The sequence below is a fragment of the Zalophus californianus genome, chromosome 3 (genome assembly GCF_009762305.2).
Source record: "Zalophus californianus isolate mZalCal1 chromosome 3, mZalCal1.pri.v2, whole genome shotgun sequence".
Taxonomy (NCBI): Eukaryota; Metazoa; Chordata; class Mammalia; order Carnivora; family Otariidae; genus Zalophus; species Zalophus californianus.
Genome location: NC_045597.1, coordinates 102,485,978 through 102,504,284, shown reverse-complemented (window position 1 = coordinate 102,504,284; position 18,307 = coordinate 102,485,978). Strand labels below are relative to the sequence as shown.

At 38.9% G+C, this 18,307-nt stretch overlaps 1 protein-coding gene and 1 pseudogene across 1 annotated transcript in view; one reads left to right on the top strand and one right to left on the bottom strand.

The window, feature by feature from the left end:
• UBXN4 (UBX domain protein 4) overlaps window positions 1-18,307 on the bottom strand; it is a 59,647-nt gene that overhangs the window by 29,960 nt on the left and 11,380 nt on the right. Inside the window, exons 3-5 of the mRNA XM_027590892.2 lie at window positions 17,933-17,961; window positions 17,295-17,413; window positions 16,488-16,662 (exon numbers count right to left, since the gene is read on the bottom strand). Of these exons, the coding sequence (XP_027446693.2) occupies window positions 16,488-16,662; window positions 17,295-17,413; window positions 17,933-17,961 (323 nt within the window). The remainder of the gene's footprint in view (window positions 1-16,487; window positions 16,663-17,294; window positions 17,414-17,932; window positions 17,962-18,307) is intronic.
• LOC113920628 lies at window positions 13,210-13,690 on the top strand (annotated as a pseudogene).

The window sequence follows — 18,307 nt, the reverse complement described above, 5'->3', positions numbered from 1 at the left end:
AAGGCCAGAATTTTCTCCTTGGCTTGTAGAGAATAGCTACATTCTGGTACTTTCCTTTAGAACCTCTGCCATTTTTTCCCCTTACCACTTGTGACTAACTTGATTCTTTACATTTTTGATCTTTGAAAGAGCAAGGACTGGGGCGCCTGGGTGGCTCAGCTGGTTAAGCATCTGCTTTCAGCTCAGGTCATGATCCCAGAGTCCTGGGATCAAGCCCCACAATGGACTCCCTGCTCAGCGGGGAGGCTGCTTGTCCCTCCTTCTCCCTGCCACTCCCCCTGCTTGTGCTCTCTCTCTGTGTCAAATAAATAAATCTTTAAAAAAAAAAAAAGAGCAAGGAGTATAAAGAAACAAAATCTGGATTCAAATCCTATTCTATTACTTTAGTAAATTACTTAATCTGGGTCTTATCTATAAAATGGGGACAGTAACTTCATAGAGTTGTTATGTTAATTCAAATAAAATGCTTACACTTTTACCTTATTTTTTTTTTAAAGATTTATTTATTTATTTATATGACAGAAACACAGTGAGAGAGGGAACACAAGCAGGGGGAGTGGAAGAGGGAGAAGCAGGCTTCCTGCGGAGCAGGGAGCCCGATGCAGGGCTCGATCCCAGGACCTTGGGATCATGACCTGAACCAAAGGCAGATGCTTAACGAGTGAGCCACCCAGGCGCCCCTGCTTACACTTATACTAAGATAGCACAAAGCAAGTGCTTCAGCTATTACAGTGGTGGTGGACTAGGAGAATTACTAAGTAGAGCCGATGATGCACATCTATTCCTACCTCTGCATTCGGTGGCATCACTTAGATTATCTGAAGTCAGCCATAGTAGGAGTGTTTAAACCTTGGAAATTAAGGCCCCCCCCACCCCCGCCAGAGCCTCTTCTTAAATATTTACTGGCACATCACTAAATGCAACCCTTGAATAAGGAGTGGTAACCACTAGCATCCGGTGTGTGTTCAATAGGAAATAAATCAATTTCTTTAGTAAATAAAATGAATGCCAAGGACATTCATATCTTAATATAGCAAAAAAATTAACAGAACTGTGGGAAGATAACTTGTAGACAGTTGAAAAAAAAGGTGCTGAACAATACAGTTAGATGGATCTATGACTAAAAACAAAGAAAAATGGATAGATGTTATATACAGTAAGATTTCCAATGGCATGGCAGAGTGACTTAAAAGTAAAGACTATACATTTAGAACTTTATGCATGAAACAGCTTATATGCATGAAAAGCTTATATCAGCTCATATTTAACAGGTAATTAATGAATGAAAAGTTCCAGATTTTCGGGCGCCTGGGTGGCTCAGTTGGTTGAGCGACTGCCTTCGGCTCAGGTCATGATCCTGGAGTCCCGGGATCGAGTCCCACATCGGGCTCCCTGCTCAGCGGGGAGTCTGCTTCTCCCTCTGCCCCTCTTCCCTCTCGTGCTTTCTATCTGTCATTCTCTCTCTCTCAAATAAATAAAATCTTAAAAAAAAAAAAAAAAAAAAAAAAAAAAAAAAAAAAAAAAAAAAAAGTTCCAGATTTTCAAAAAACGTTAAACTGATAAACATCCAAACATAATGAAAATTTATTAGAAGTTCTAACTGAAGGTTTAAAAACATAACTGGATAATTAGGCATAATGTATCTCCCACTTACAAAGCAGTCTTGCCAAAAAAGAATACATAATGAGCCTAAATCTGATCAAGTCTGTAACTTTACCAACTTAGAAGAATATTTACATAATACCATAAGAATGCAGCAAGGTCCACATTGAGGGGAAGATGGAGGTGAAGTAGGAGGACCCTAGGCTGGTCTCATCCCACAAATACAAATGATCAACTTATCATTGATAAATAACTATCAAATTATCCTAAATACACCAGTAATCGACCTGAAGACTGGCAGAACATACTCCACACCTAAAAGTATAAAAGAAGTCACATCAAAGAAGGTAGGAAATGCAGAGACGCACTTTGGAAGAGAAATGAATCATGGATGTTGAGGTGGAGAGGGCTGTGGTTGTGGAGAAGAGTGAGAAACAGATAAGACAGGGGAGTGCACAGGGAAGACGAACCCCCAGAGCAACTGGCTTGGAAAGCAAGAGGGCCCAAATTTCATGAGTTCTTCTAACCAGTAGGGCTTAAAGCCTGGAGTTTTAAAGGTCAGTGTGCCTGGCTCTGGGAGAGCTCAGAGGACACTGGGGCTGCTCTTGGACAAAAGGCAGGACAAACAGCCCACAGACATGCAGCATGGAAAACAGTGATCTAAAGAGTACCTGGAGCACATAATGGGGAAGTTAGTTGCTCGTCTCAGATTGTGTCCCAGAGAAGCAGCACTGACAGAGAGACCCCTCCAGAAACAAAGGAACTGGCCAGCACCATTTCCCTCCCTCACCCCTCAGCATAAACACACCCATAAGCGGGAAACAGCACAGCACCCACACTTGCTACCTAACTTGCTCAGAACAAGCCCTGCCCTCACACTCTGGAAGAACTATCCTTCCCAGTCATACTGCCTCAGTCCCAGGATGGTGAGCCCCCTTCCCTGAAAGACCAGCCCAAATCCCTGCTCACAACACATCTCCCAACCCCGGAGTACAGTGGCGCCTCCATTCTGGTGGCGATGCTGACAGGTGTCATTTCGCAAGCAGACCAGGGCACACCACTTTCAGGCCAAGAACCAAACATTGTCCACAAAAGACAAAGAGACAAAGAGAGCATCTGCAGACAACTGGCCCGAAGCATAAAGCAGCCAAGACACAACAGCAGAGTGCATGAAGCACACATTAGACACAATCCCAGAAGTGCAGGCCCTGGGGAACAGAGGATGCTACACTGCAGGGCACTACAGGACCTCTTCTTCATTACCCTCAAGAACAGGAGACGTAGCAGACTTTCCTAACACACAGAAACAGGCACAGAGACTTAGACAAAATGTGAGGACAGAGGAATTTCTCCCAAATTAAAGAACAAAACAAGGCCACGGCTGGAGATCTAAGCAAAACAGATATAAGTAACATGCCTGATGGAGAATTTAAAGCAATGATCATAAGGATACTCACTGGACTTGAGAAAAGAGTAGAGGAGATCAATGACCATTAACACAGAGATAAAAAATAACATAGCAGAGGGGTGCCTGGGTGGCTCAGTCAGTTAGGCAGCTACCTTCAGCTCAGGTCATGATCTCAGAGTCCTGCGATCGAGACCTGCATCAGGCTCCCTGCAGAGCAGGGAGTCTGCTTCTCCCTCTGCCCCTTCCCCCCATTCATGTGCACAGGCATGCTCTCTCTCAAATTAATAAAATCTTAAAAAAAAAAAAAGAGAGAAAGAACATAACAGAGATAAATGGCTCAATAAACTAAATGAGAAACACACCTGAAGGAAGGAATAGCATACTGGAAGAAGCAGAGGAATGAATTAATGACCTAGGAGACAAGAGTAATGGAAAGTAATCAAACTGAACAAAAGCAAGAAAAAAGAATTATGCAAAACAAGAATGGACTTAGGGAACTCAGTGAAAACATCAAACATAAAATTCGTATTACAGGGGTCCCAGAAGGAGAGAGAGAAAAGGGGACAGAGAATTTATGTGAAGAAATAATAGCTGAAAACTTTCCAAATCTGGGGAAGGAAACAGATAACCACAGCCAGGATGCACAGAGAACCCCCAACAAAATCAATAAAAGCAGATCCACACCAAGACATATTGCAATTAAAATGGCAAAATATAGTAAGAGAGAAAAAATACTAAGGGGTGCCTGTGGGGCTCAATCAGTGGAGTGTGTGACTCGATCTCAGGGTTGTAGGTTTGCGCCCCACATTGGGTGTAGAGACTACTCAAAAATAAAATCTTAAAAAGGGAAAAAGAAAAAATATTAAGCAGTGAAATAAAAGAAGACAGTTACATAAAAAGAAAACACCATATGGCAATCAGGGGATTTTTCACCAGAAACTTTCCAAGCCAGAAAGGAGTTGCATGATATATACCAAGTGCTGAAAGGGAAAAACCTGCAGTCAGGAATACTCTATCCAGCAAGGCTATCATTCAGAATAGAAGGAGAGACAGAGTTTCTCAAACAAAAACTAAAGGAGCTCATGACTACTACACACCAGTCCTGCAAGTAACATTAAAGGCGAATGGAAAGGAAAGACCAAAAATGACAGTATGAAGGTAGGAAACATAGAAACAGTAAAAATGAATATTTATATTAAAAAATCAGTCAAGGAGCTCTCAAAATAAAATGATGTAAAATATGACACCATATACCTAAGACATGCAGAGGAAAATTGGTTCAAACTTAAACAACCATCAATTTATTTATTTATTTTTAAAGATTTTATTTATTTATTTGAAGGAGAGAGGGAATGAGAGAGAGCACATGAGAGGAGGGAGGGTCAGAGGGAGAAGCAGACTCCCTGCCGAGCAGGGAGCCTGATGTGGGACTCGATCCCGGGACTCCAGGATCATGACCTGAGCCGAAGGCAGTTGCTTAACCAACTGAGCCACCCAGGCGCCCAAACAACCATCAATTTAAAATAGACTGCTACATACAGAAGATGTTATATACAAATCTAATGGAAACCACCAATCAAAACCACTAATAAATATGCAAAGAATAAAAATAAAGAAATCCAAATATATCACTGAATAAAATCAGCAAACCATGAAAGAGAGAATCTTCAGAAACAAACAAAAAACGAGTAATAAAATGGCAATAAATACATACCTATCAATAATTACTTTGAATGTAAATGGACTAAAACCCCAACTGAAAGACACAGGGTGACAGAATGGATAAGAAAACAAGACCCATCTATATGCTGCCTACAAGAGATTCAATTTAGACCTAAATATATCTGCACTGAAAGTGAGGGGATGGGGTGCCTGAGTGGCTCAGTCAGTTAAGCATCTGCCTTCAGCTCAGGTCATGATCCTAGAGTCCTGGGATCAAACCCTGAGTGGGGTTCTCTGCTCAACAGGGAGTCTGCTTCTTGCTCTCCCTCTGCCCCTCCCTCTGCTCATGTTCTCTCTCTCTGTTTCAAATAAATAAATAAAATCTTAAAAAAAAAAAGTGAGGGAATGAAGAAACATTTATCATGCAAACGGATATCAAAAGAAAGCTAGAGGAGCAATACTTATATCGGGCAAAATAGACTTTAAAACAAAGACTATAATGACACAAAGAAGGATACTATATAATAATAAAGGAGACAATCCAACAAGAAAATATAATAATTGTAAATATTCATGTACCCAACACAGAAGCACCCAAATACATAAAACAAAACATAAAGGAACTAATCAATAATAATACAATAATAGTAGGGGACTTGAACACCCCACTTATATCAACGGACAGATCACCTAAACACAACATCAACAAGGAAACAATGGCTTTGAATGATACACTGAACCAGATGGATTTTTTTTTTTTCCTTTCAAGATTTTTATTTAAATTCAAGTTAGTTAACATATGGTGTAGTATTAGTTTCAGGGGTAGAATTTAGTGATTCATCACCTGCATGTAACATCCAGTGCTCATTACAAGTGCCCATCGCCCATTTAACCCATCCCCCCACCCACGTCCCCTCCAGCACCCCTCAGTTTGTTCTCTATAGTTAAGAGTCTCCTATGGTTTGCCTCCCTCTCTCTTTTTATCTTATTTTATTTTTCCTTCCCTTCCCCTAAGTTCATCTGTTTTGTTTCTTAAATTCTACATGAGTGAAATCATATGGTATTTGTCTTTCTCTGACTGACTTACTTCACTTAGCATAATATGCTCTAGTTCCATCCCTGTCATTGCAAATGGCAAGATTACGTTCTTTTTGATGCCTGAATATTCCTCTGTGTGTGTGCGTGTGTGCGTGTGCACGCGCACGCACCACATCTTCTTTATCCATTCATCCATCAATGGACATTTGGGCTCTTCCCATACTTTGGCTATTGTGGATATACCTGCTATGTGGAGGTTCCTCAGAAAGTCAAAAATAGAACTACCCTATGACCCAGCAATTGCACTACCAGGTATTTATCCAAAGAGTACAAACACTGTGACTCAAAGGGGCACACACACCCAATGAACCAAATGGATCTAACAGATGTATCAAGAACATTCCATCCTAAAGCAACAAGATACACATTCTTTTGAAACATTCTCCAGAAGAGATCACATATTAGGCCACAAAACAAGCCTCAACAAATTCAAAAACACTTAAGTCATACCGTGCATCTTGTCTGACTGCAACACTAAGAAACCAGAAGTCAACCACAAGGAAAATTTAGAGAAACCACAAATACATGGAAGTTAAATAATATGCTACTGAACAATGAATGGGTCAAACCAGGAAATAAAAGAAGAAATAAAAAGCACAGAGAAATAAAAATGAAAACACAATAGTTCAAAACATTTAGGATGCAGCAAAAACAGTATTAAGAGGGAAATTTATAGCAATACAAGCCTAACCAGAGAAGAAAAATCTCAAACAACCTAACCTTATACATCAAAGAGCTAGAAAAAGAACCACCACCAAACCTAAAACCAGCAGAAGGAAGGAAATAATATAGAGCAGAAATAAGTGAAATAGAGGGGCACCTGGGTGGCTCAGTCGTTAAGCGTCTGCCTTCAGCTCAGGTCATGATCCCAGGGTCCTGGGATCAAGCCCTGCATCGGGCTCCCTGCTCCGCGGGAGGCCTGCTTCTCCCTCTCCCACTCCCCCTGCTCGTGTTCCCTCTCTCGCTGTCTCTCTGTCAAATAAATAAATAAAATCTTATAAAAAAGAAGAAAGAAGTGAAATAGAAACTAAAAAACAGGGTGCGTGGGTGGCTCAGTTGGTTAAGTGACTGCCTTCGGCTCAGGTCATGATCCTGGAGTCCCAGGATCGAGTCCCACATCGGGCTCCCTGCTCAGCAGGGAGTCTGCTTCTCCCTCTGACCCTCCCCCCTCTTGTGCTCTCTCTTTCATTCTCTCTCTCAAATAAATAAATAAAATCTTAAAAAAAAAAAGAAACTAAAAAGCATTAGAACAGATCAATGAAATCAGGAGCTGGTTCTTTGAAAGAAATCAATAAAACTGATCAAGCTTTAGCGAAACTTAACAAGAAAAAAAGAGACAGGACTCAAGTACATAGAATCAACAGAGTAAGAGAAGAGAAATAGCAACCACCACCACAGAAATACAAACAACTGTAAGAGAATATTGTAATAAAATATATGCCAACAAACTGAACAACCCAGAAGAAATGGATAAATACCTAGAAATATATAAACTACTGAAAGAGAAACCGGAAGAAAACAGAAATTTGTACAGCCCAATTACTAGCAAAGAAACTGAATCAGTAATCAAAATACTCCCAAGAACCAAAAGTCCAGGACCAGATGGCTTAACAGGCAAATTCTATCAAACATTTAAAGAACAGTTAATACCTATTCTTCTCAAAGATTTCAAAAACTAGAAAAGGAAGGAAAACTTCCAAATATATTCCATAAGGCTAGCATTACCCTGATATCAAAACCAAATAGACAACACACAAAAAGAAAACTACAGGCAAGTATCTCTGATGAATACATATGCAAATATCCTCAACAAAATACTAGCAAACTGAATCCAACAATACAAAAAAAAAAAGAAATCATTCACCTGGCTGGCTCAGCTGGCAGAGCATGTGACTCTTGATCTCAGGGTCGAGTTCAAACTCCACATAGGGGGTAGAGTTTAGTTAAAAAAATTAAAAATAAAAAGCAATCATTTGCCACAATCAAATGGGATTTACTCACAGGTTCCAAGGGTGGCTCAATATTTATGTATCAATCAACGTGATACACCACATCAATACAGAGAAAGGATAAGAATCACATGATCATTTCAATAGACAGAAAAAATGGATATGACAAAGTACAACATCCATTCATGACAAAAACCCTCAACAAAGCAGGTCTAGAGAGAACAGATCTCAATATAATAAAGGCCACATATACACAAAATCCACAGCTAACATCATCCTCAATGGGGAAAAAGCTTTTCCCCTAAGGTCAGGAACAAAACAAGGATGGCCACTCCCACCACTTTTATTCAGCACATTATTGGAAGTCCTAGCCACAGCAATGAGACAACAAAAAGAAATAAAAGGCATCCAAAATGGCAAGGAAGAAGTAAAACTTTTACTATTTACAGATGACATATCATATAGAGAAAACCCGAAAAGACGCCACGAAAAAATAGCTAGAGTTCAGTAAAGTTGCAGGTAAATCATTGCACAGAAATCTGTTACAGTTCTATGCACCAATGAAGCAGCAGAAAGAGAAATTAGGAACATAATCCCATTTACAACTAGACCAAAAATAATAAGATATCTAGGAATAAACCTACCCAAAGAGGTGAAAGACCAGTACTCTGAAAACTATAAAACACTGATGAAAGAAAGTGAAGAGGACACAAAGAAATGGAAAGATGCTACGCCCATGGACTGGAAGAACAAATGTTAAAATGTCTATACTACCTAAAGTAATCTACACATTTAATACAGTCTCTATCAAAATACCAACAGCATTTTTCAAAGAACTAGAACAATCTTAAAATTTGTATGGAACCACAAAAAAGCCCAAAATAGCCAAAGCAATCTTGAAAAGCAAAGCTGGAGGCATCACAATTATGAACTTCAAGTTATATCACAAAGGGTAGTAATCAGGATATCTTTTTTTTTTTAAAGATTTTTTTATTCTTTATTCATTTGAGACATAGAGAGTGAGAGAGCATGAGCAGGGTGACAGGCAGAGGGAGAAGCAGGCTCCCCGCTGAGCAGGGAGCCCGATACAGAGCTCGATCCCAGGACCCCGGATCATGACCTGAGCCGAAGGCAGACGCTTAACCATCTCAGCCACCCAGGCTCCCAAAGCAGTAGTAATCAAAACAGTATAGTACTGGGGCGCCTGGGTGGCTCAGTCGGTTAAGTGTCTGCCTTCGGCTCAGGTCATGATCCCAGGGTCCTGGGATCGAGCCCCGCATAGGGCTCCCTGCTCAGCGGGAGGCCTGCTTCTCCCTCTCTCGCCGTCTCTGTCAAATAAATAAATAAAATCTTAAAAAAAAAAAAACAAAAACAGTACAGTACTGGCACAAAACAGAAAACCAAAAATAAAGCCACAAATTATATGGTCAATTAATCTTCAACAAAGCAGGAAAGAATATGCAATGGGAAAAAGAATCTTCAACAAAAGGTGCTGGGAAAACTGGACAGCTACATGCAAAAGAATGAAACTGGCCCACTTTCTTACACCATACACACAAAAATAAACTCAAAATGGATTAAAGACCCAAATGTGAGACCTGAAACCATAAAAATCCTAGAAAAGAACACAGGCAGTAGTTTCTCTGATATCAACTGTAACAACATCTTTCTAGATATGTGTCCTGAGGCAAGGGAAACAAAAGCAAAAACTATTGGGACTATTGCAAAGTAAACAATCAACAAAACTAAAAGGCAACCTCTGGAATGGAAGAAGATACTTGCAAATGACATATCTGATAAAGGGTTAGTAACCAAAATATATAAAGAACTTAACAAAAATTCAACACCCATGGGGCAAATGGCTGGCTCATTCAATGGAGCACGCTACTCTTAATCTTGGGGTTGCGAGTTTGTGCCCCACAGTGGTTACGGAGATTACTTAAAAATAAAACCTTAGGGGTGCCTGGGTGGCTCAGTTGGTTGGGCGTCCAACTCTTGATTTCAGCTTGGGTCATGGTCTCAGGGTCATGGGGTTCAGCCCTGCATCAGGCTCTGTGCTCAGCGGGGAGTCTGCTTGTCCCTCTCCCTCCCCCTCCGCCCCTCACCCCACTCACATGAGCAATCTCTAAAATATATAGAAATCTTAAAAAAATAATCTTAAAACAAAACCTCAACACCCCAAAAATGAATAATCCAACTTAAAAATGGGCAAAGATATGAACAGACATTTCTCCAAAGAAGACATCCAAATGGTCAACACATACATGAAGAGATGCTCATCATCACTTATCAGGGCAATGTAAATCAAAACTACAGTGTGATATCACCTCACACCTAACAGAATGGTTAAAATCAAAAAGAAGTGTTGAAGAGAATGTGGAGAAAGGAAACCCTCTTGTACTACTGAGGGGAATGCAAACTGGTGCAGCCACTGTGGAAAACAGTGTGGAGGTTTTTCAAATAGTTAAAAATAGAACTATCCTATGACCCAGCAATTGCACCACTGGGTATTTACTCAAAGAACATAAAAACACTAATTCAAAGTCATACATGCAACCCTATATTTATAGCAGCATTATTTACAATAGCCAAATTATGGAAGTAGCCCAAACTCCACTGACTGATGAACAGATAAAGAAGATGCGGTACACACACACACACACACACACACACACACACACACACACACACACACACACACACATACACACACAGGAATATTATTCAGCCATAAAAAAGATGGAGTCTTGCTATTTGCAACTGCATGGACAGAGCTACAGAGTATAATGCTAAGTGAAATAAGTCAGTCAGAGAAAGACAAATACCAATGATTTCACTCATATGGGGAATTTAAGAAACAAAACAAATGAGCAAAGTGAGAAAAGAGAGACACAAACCAAGACAGACTCTTAACTATAGAGAACTGATGGTTACCAGAGGGGAGGTGGACGGGTGGGGGATGGATGAAATAGATGACAGGGATTAAGGAGTGCACTTGTGATGAGCACTGGGTGATTAAAATAAAAACTTAAAAAAAAAAAAAAAGAATGCAGCAAAATCCAAACTGTGGGAAGTTACAGAAAAAAACAGTGAGAATGGGAATCTGTTTATGAAATGAAAAATAAGACTCAAAAAAAAAAAGAAAAAAAAAGAAAAAGGAAGACTCATCAAGCAATAACAATATACTGGACTGACTCCAAACAAACAAAAATTTAGTGTAATATAAATACTGCCTAGCTAATTAATGATAAAAAGGAATTACTGTTCAATTTCCTAGGTTTCATAAGGGATACCGATTTGTGGTTATTTATTTATTTATTAATATTTTATTTATTTGACAGAGAGAGACACAGCAAGAGAGGGAACACAAGCAGGGGGAGAGGGAGAGGGAGAAGCAGGCCTCCCGCGGAGCAGGGAGCCCGATGTGGGGCTCAATCCCAGGACCCTGAGATCATGACCCGAGTCGAAGGCAGACGCTTAACAACTGAGCCACCCAGGCGCCCTGTGGTTATTTTTGTAAAGTTCTCATCTTTTAGGGGTGCCTGCGTGGCTCAGTCAGTTAACTGACTGACTTGTGATCTCAGCTCAGGTCTCGATCTCAGGGCCATGAGTTCAAGCCCCAAGCTGGGCTTCACACTGGGCATGGAGCCTACTATAGATGATAGATAGATAGATAGATAGATAGATAGATAGATAGACAGACAGACAGACAAAGCTCTCATCTTTTACTAAGAGAAGGAGAAGAGGAGTAGGGGGCTCCAATGAAACAATACCAGCCATGAGTAGGTAGGAGTTGAAGACAGGTAGTGAGTTCATGGGATTTCTTACACTGTTTTCTCTACTTTTCTAGAAGTCTGAAATTTTCCATAACGAAGTAAGAAACAAAAAGTTACAAAGAACTGAGATTAGAGCTTCTACTCACACTTCAGGTAAGGCAAAGTTTGAGTTAAGTGCCTACTAAAACAAAAGCATCAACACGGTTTGTAGGAATATAACAGAATCCAGAGTGTCTACACAATGTACAAGATACAATCCAAAATTTCTTGACACAAGATCCAAAAGGAAAATGTGACTCATTCTCAGGGGAAAAGACAAAAAAAAAAAAAACGGCAATCCTGAGATGAGCTAGAGGCATTATAACTCAATGAGGTAAAGAAAAAATGAAATGAATTAAAAGATAAATTGAATAAAATGTTGGTAAAGGGTACTCAGGGACCAAGTATAACTACTGTAACTTTCTGTGAGTCAAACTATTTCAAAATAAAAAGTTAAAAGAGGAGGAGGAGATGGAAAGAATAAGAAAATCCAGAATCATTTTACCTGCAAAATGGTACAGCCACTTTGGAAGACAGCTTGATGGCTTTTTACAAAACTAAACATATTCTTAGCACACAATCCAGCAATCATGACCTTAGTATTTACCCAAAGAAAGTTAAAAAACTTATGTTCACACAGAAACCTGCACACAGATGCTTACAGCAGCTTTATTCGTAACTGCTAAAACTTGGAAGAAACCAAGATGTCCCTTCAGTAGGTGAATGGATTAATAAACTGTGGTATATCTAGACAATGGAATATTATTCAGCTCTAAGAAGAAATGAGCTATCAAGTGATGAAAAGACATGAGGGAAGCTTAAATGCATATTATTAAGTGAAAGAAGCCGATCTGAAAAGACTACTATATGACATTTTGGAAAAGGCAAAACTAAAGATCAGTAAGGATGAACAGGCAGAGCACAGAGGACCTTTAGGGCAGCAAAAATACTTTGTCCTATATTATACATTTGTCCAAACTCATAGAATGTAGAACACCAAGAGAAAACTCTAATGTAAACTACGGACTTTGCCTGATTATAATATGTCAAACGTGGATTCATTAGTTGTAACAAATGTACCACTTTGGTGAAGGATGTAGATCGTGGGGCAGAAGGTATACAAGAAATCTGTACCTTCCTCTTAATTTTGTTGTAAACCTAGAACTGCTCTAAAAATAAATAAATAAATAAATAAATAAATAAATAAATAAAAAATAAAAAAAAGTCTATAGGGTGGCTCAGTCAGTTAAGTGACCAATTCTTGATTTCAGCTCAGGTCATGATCTCAGGGTCGTGAGATCGAGCCCCACATTGGGCTCTGCACTGAGCATGGAGCCTGCTTAATATTCTCTCACCTTCTTCTCCTCCCCCACTTGTATGAGTTCTCTCTCTAAAAAAAATAAAAATAAAAAATATTTTAAAAGTCTATTAAGAAGGTAACTGGGGATCTGAGCTCGGTGGTGACATACGGCCCTCACGTGACCAGGAGCCTATGTCTGCCCGAGTCCCTCTCTCCTGGTCCTTTTTGCCTGTCCAGACACCGTCTGCCTCCTGCCCTTTGGTCGAGGGGAAGAGCAGAAGGAAGTCTGCAGGTCTGCAGGTCTCAAGGAGAGGTGCACCTCAAGGAGAGGACTCCTAGAGCAAACCGCCAGGAGAGTTCCAGACAGTCCTGAACATGGAAAAATCGTGCAAAGAAAATGAAGAACAGCCACAGAGCGCACCGAAGATGGATGAGGAGCAGCCTCCTGTGGAGCACTCTCCCAAAAAGCAGTCTCCGGAGGAACCATCTTCCGAGGAGCAGTCCTTGGAGGAGGAGTTCTTTCCCAAGGAGCTCCTTCCTGAGCTCTTTCCCGAGATGCTGGTGTCCGAGGAGCACCCTCCTCAGGAGCACCTTTCTAGAAGGGACCTTTTTGAAGAGCGCCCTCCCATGGAGCAGCCTCCTTGTGGAGTGGGAAAATCATAAGCTAGACGAAGGAAGCTTTAAAGAGAGGCTGGCTCACTCTTGCCCACAATTTAGAGGGGACATACAAGGCAGAAATTTAAGCAATGAGGAGATGATAAAGGTAGCAGAGGAGATGGAAGAAACGAAAAGAGTACGCAACAAATTGATGGTTATGCCCTGGAAGGTGAGATGGAATCGTCCTCATCCTATTTAATGTGTTCGGCCTTCAATTCTGTTTTGCCTGATGTAAGTATTGCCAGCTGAAGGTTGTATTTTCTCATATACCTTTCCCCATCTCAATTATAACTTTTCACATGGCTTTATTCTAGGTGTTTCACTTGTAACTGGCATAAAATTGGGTTTTCCCCACCCACAAGCTGGAAGTTTCCCTTTTTCAATCATGAGTCTCACCCATTTGCATGAAAAGATGTACATTATCTATTGTGAAGTGAAAAACAATTTTCCGAAAAGTGTATGTTGTATCCCATTTTTGTAAAAAATGTATATTTTATATTAATATGCAAAGAAAAAACTGAAAGTATATACTTAAATGGCTTAACAGTGGCTAACTAAGGTAATAGGTGTTCTGGTTTGTTTTTCATTTTTGCTTCATTGGAACTTCTCATTTGTCAAGACAAACATTTTACTTTTGTTGCAAAAATATATAATGGAAAAACTTTAAAAACTGTCAATAAGCTTATAAAGACAATGTGGCACTTAATAAATACTTCTCAGAACTTAAAAGTAAAAAAAAAAAAAAAGTCTATAAAGAAAAGGTTAACTTAAAAAAAGTATAAATATATTACCAAGTTTTATCTAAAATAAAAATCCACTAGGGGCACCTGGCTAACTCAGTTAGTAGAGAATATGACTCTTGATCTCAGGGTTTTAAGTCTGAGTCCCACACTGGACAAAGACATTACTTAAAAATAAAAATCTTAGGGGTGCCTGGGTGGCTCAGTCGTTAAGCATCTGCCTTCAGCTTAGGTCATGATCCCAGGCTCCCGGGATCAAGCCCTGCATCGGGCTCCCTGCTCAGAGGAAAGCCTGCTTCTCCCTCTCCCGCTCCCCCAGCTTGTGTTCCCTCTTTCGCTGTGTCTCTCTCTGTCAAACAAATAAATAAAATCTTAAAAAAAAAAAAAATCTTAGAATAAAAATAAAATAACAATTCACTAGATGGGCTTAAGAGCAGAACAGAAAGAGATGATAAAGAAACGTCAGTGAACTTATAGATCAACAAGATTATCCAATCTAAAGAGGAGAAAAAAAAGAAAAAAGTGAACCTGTGGGATAATATCAAAGAAGCCTAGCATATATGTAATTATTTCTAGCAAGCTAAGAGAAAAACAGTTCAATAAATAATGGCTCCAAATTCCCCAAATTTAGTAAAAGTCATACATTTTCAGATTTAAGAAGCTCAGCAAACCCCAAGCAGAATAAACACAAAGAAAAGCCCATCTACACATTAATATGGTCAAACTGCTGAAAACCAAAGAAAGAGAAAATCCTGAAAGTAGAGAGAAAAGTAATATATTCCATATACGGGGAAACACTGCTACCAACAGAAAGTTCTCATCAGAAAACTATGGAGACCAGAAGATCCTTAAAGAGTTGAAAAAAAATAACTGTAAACCCCAAATTTTGTATCCGGTAAAAATATCCCTCTAGAATGAAGATCTAAATGAAGAATCATTTTTCAGAGACAAAGAGAAGTATTTTACCAAAAGACCTGCATAATCAGAAATGCTAAGCAAAGGGCACCTGGGTGGCTAAGTCAGTTATATGTCCGACTCTTGGTTTCAGCTCAGGTCATATTCTCATGGGTCATGAGATAGAGCCCTGCACTGGGCTCCATGCTCAGCAGGGAGTCTGCTTGAAAATTCTCCCCCCACCGCCCCTCCCTCCCCTTGCACATGCCCTCTCTCAAATAAATCAATCAATCTTAAAAAAAAAAAAAAAGAAATGCTAAGGGAAAATTTTCAGGCTGAAAGAAAATGATACCAGAGAAAAACATATTCAAAAAGGAATGAAGAATTTGGCAATGATAAATATCCAGGTAAGCGTAAAAGATAAGTATCCTGCTGTACAGTTAAATGGGCTACATTCACTATAGCATCCCCTCGTTCTGTATGCATCCAGAATTTGAGTATCTGCAGATGTAAACCTCAAAATGAGACTACTGAGAGGGGACCTGGCAGCTATTCTTCAAATATTCAAAACCTGTTATGTGTAACTTCTTAAGTAGCACTAAAGTTAATGAGAAATTACAGGGCATCAAATTTCATCTCAATTAAAGAAGAATTTTTCTAAAAACTAGGACTTTGACAGTAGGCTTTCTTGCAAGGTAATGAGCTTCCTGTTAGTTAATAGAGGTTTGATAATTATCTATCTGGGATGCTAGAGTAGGATTATCTTTTAGGATACTAATCTACTAACTTCTTGATTTATCTAACTCTATGTTGCCCAATACAAAGATATATTACACCAAGCAACTCTGAACACAATCCCTAATATATAGTATAAATTTTCTCTTTTGCCTTTTCTATCAACCCCTCTGCAGTAACATCTTTTATTTCCACAATTTTATCTTTTAATTCTATTTTCTAAAAATGCAAATACTATTTTTTAAATGTGTATGGTATCTTATAGGTTATAAAAACAATTCCAAATACATTAGCTCATTTGGACCTTTCAAGATCCTCTGGCTGGAAATTTATAAAATTGTTAAGTGTCATAATGACAGTCCCTGAACTACAGCACAGTAAAAGAAATTACAAATCAACTATTCTGGACTGTTGCCTATTTGGATTTGAAAGGCATATTCACTGACTTTATTCTCTTCTGCCACTATATGACCAACACCTGTATTTAAGACAACCTTTAAATTTTAAGTTAAATGAATGTCACAGAGTTTGAGAAACAGGCTATTTTTAAGGGTATTAATCCCCGGCCTTTAAAACAAAGTGATGGAGTATTTTTACCTATACCCAAAAGGGTACACTAAAAATTACCTGTTGCAGAATCTGACTTTCTATCAGAAGTGGGTGGTGTCTCACAAAGCTCCACATTTCTGGACTGAGAGTTTTCAGAAGTGTTGTTAGGTTCACATGAGGTGGGTGGAGTAGAGACTGAACTTTCTGACGGGCTGCCATTTGCCACCGATGTTTCACCTTTTAATGAGTGCATCTAGGGAGAAAACACATTGGAATTTAATGAACAGGTAAGAATCTAAACCTACCTGGCAGACGAGGCCAAAATATAAGTCAACTGTCTCTATAGGAGGGAAAAGTACTAAAACTTCTAAGTACATGAATCTAACTGGGTAATCCTAAACATCATATAATCACACTATGGAATTCAACTACAATGTGACAAGAACATAAAAAGATTTTCAAAGCACAATGATATTCCTTCAAATTAGAATTCAAGGAAAAAAGTTTGAAGCTATCTTAGCTATTTGCCCAAAGAGGACACTAATGAGAAATTGACTAAATTCCTTAAAATGTGTCAAGCAATACAGTTTGGGAACTTAATGTGCAACCTCTCTCTTGCAACAAAGGAATAGTGATGTGTATTAGTAGTTGAGTGAGGGAGGAAAGAAGGGAGAGTAAGAAGTCACTCATTAGGTTCAGGTACTTACAACTTCACAATGCTACTTTTCAAAACCAATCCAGGAAAATAATATTTACTACCTTTTAAAACTTTAATGGCATGGCAGGTTCCTGATTATACAGAGCAGCTCCAAAAATATCCCAATGTCAAGTTTCTGACATACCATTTTCCCATGGTTATAACAAAAAAATTCTGTTCCTTCTCACCTGCCGGACTTTGTGAATTCTGGTAACAAGTTCATCTGCAGAAACACTTCCTGCTATTACTTCCAAGGGAATTCCACTGTCTCCAATAAAGAAACTGGATGGAACACACACTACGGGATCTGTACAATTTAATTAAGTCTAACAATTCATGAAAAACAAGGGGATAATTTTATGAAATATTATTGATAAAAAAGCAAAACAAATCTTTGTGAATTTCACAATGTCATCAGCCAACACGTTTACCAAATAATTTCAACTACCTTATCATTATGCTTGTCATGCATGTGATAAACTGATTTATGTTTTATCTGTATTGTATAACTGAGTGGAGAACATCCACTACATTCCCCTCTATTGTCACTTTTACATCTATCTTGCCCCTTAACAGCTTCTTCTAACATTCCAACCAAACTGCTCCACACTGCTTTCCAGATATTGACAATAAAAAAACTCTCTATGATCCCCTTTGTTACAATGTATTATCTCAAAGGACACTTAGTAACATAAATTTTCAATAAACAAGAATGCAAGAGTTCTTAAATAAAAATGAGTAATTTCAAGATGTCATGAATTAACCAAAAGAAAGGCAAATCCTCAAGCAAAATATGTATCAAACCAATTGTTTATTGAAAGGATACAGATTTGTGAAAATTGTAGGCAGGCTTCACTGTAAAACAAAATCAAACAGAAAATCACTAGATGCATGCGTTTTCCAAATAGTTGTTTTTATAAAAATTTACTGAACCAATTAAAATGATTTTTCTGAAAGTACTAGTTCCTTTCACAGTCATCAAGTGGGAGGAGAAAAGTGCAATTCTTATTTTACAGACCTTTTTTGCTTTATCATTTTCGGATTAAAGAGCTACTTGCTCTTGCAACCCACAAACTGGTGGCTGGATCTGGGGACTAAAAATCAAGCAGGTATCTGCCATGTTGTTTCCTCAGCAGCCAAGTATACCTGAATACAGTATCTTAACTTGTAACAAGAAGCTATTAATGCTTATAACTTACTT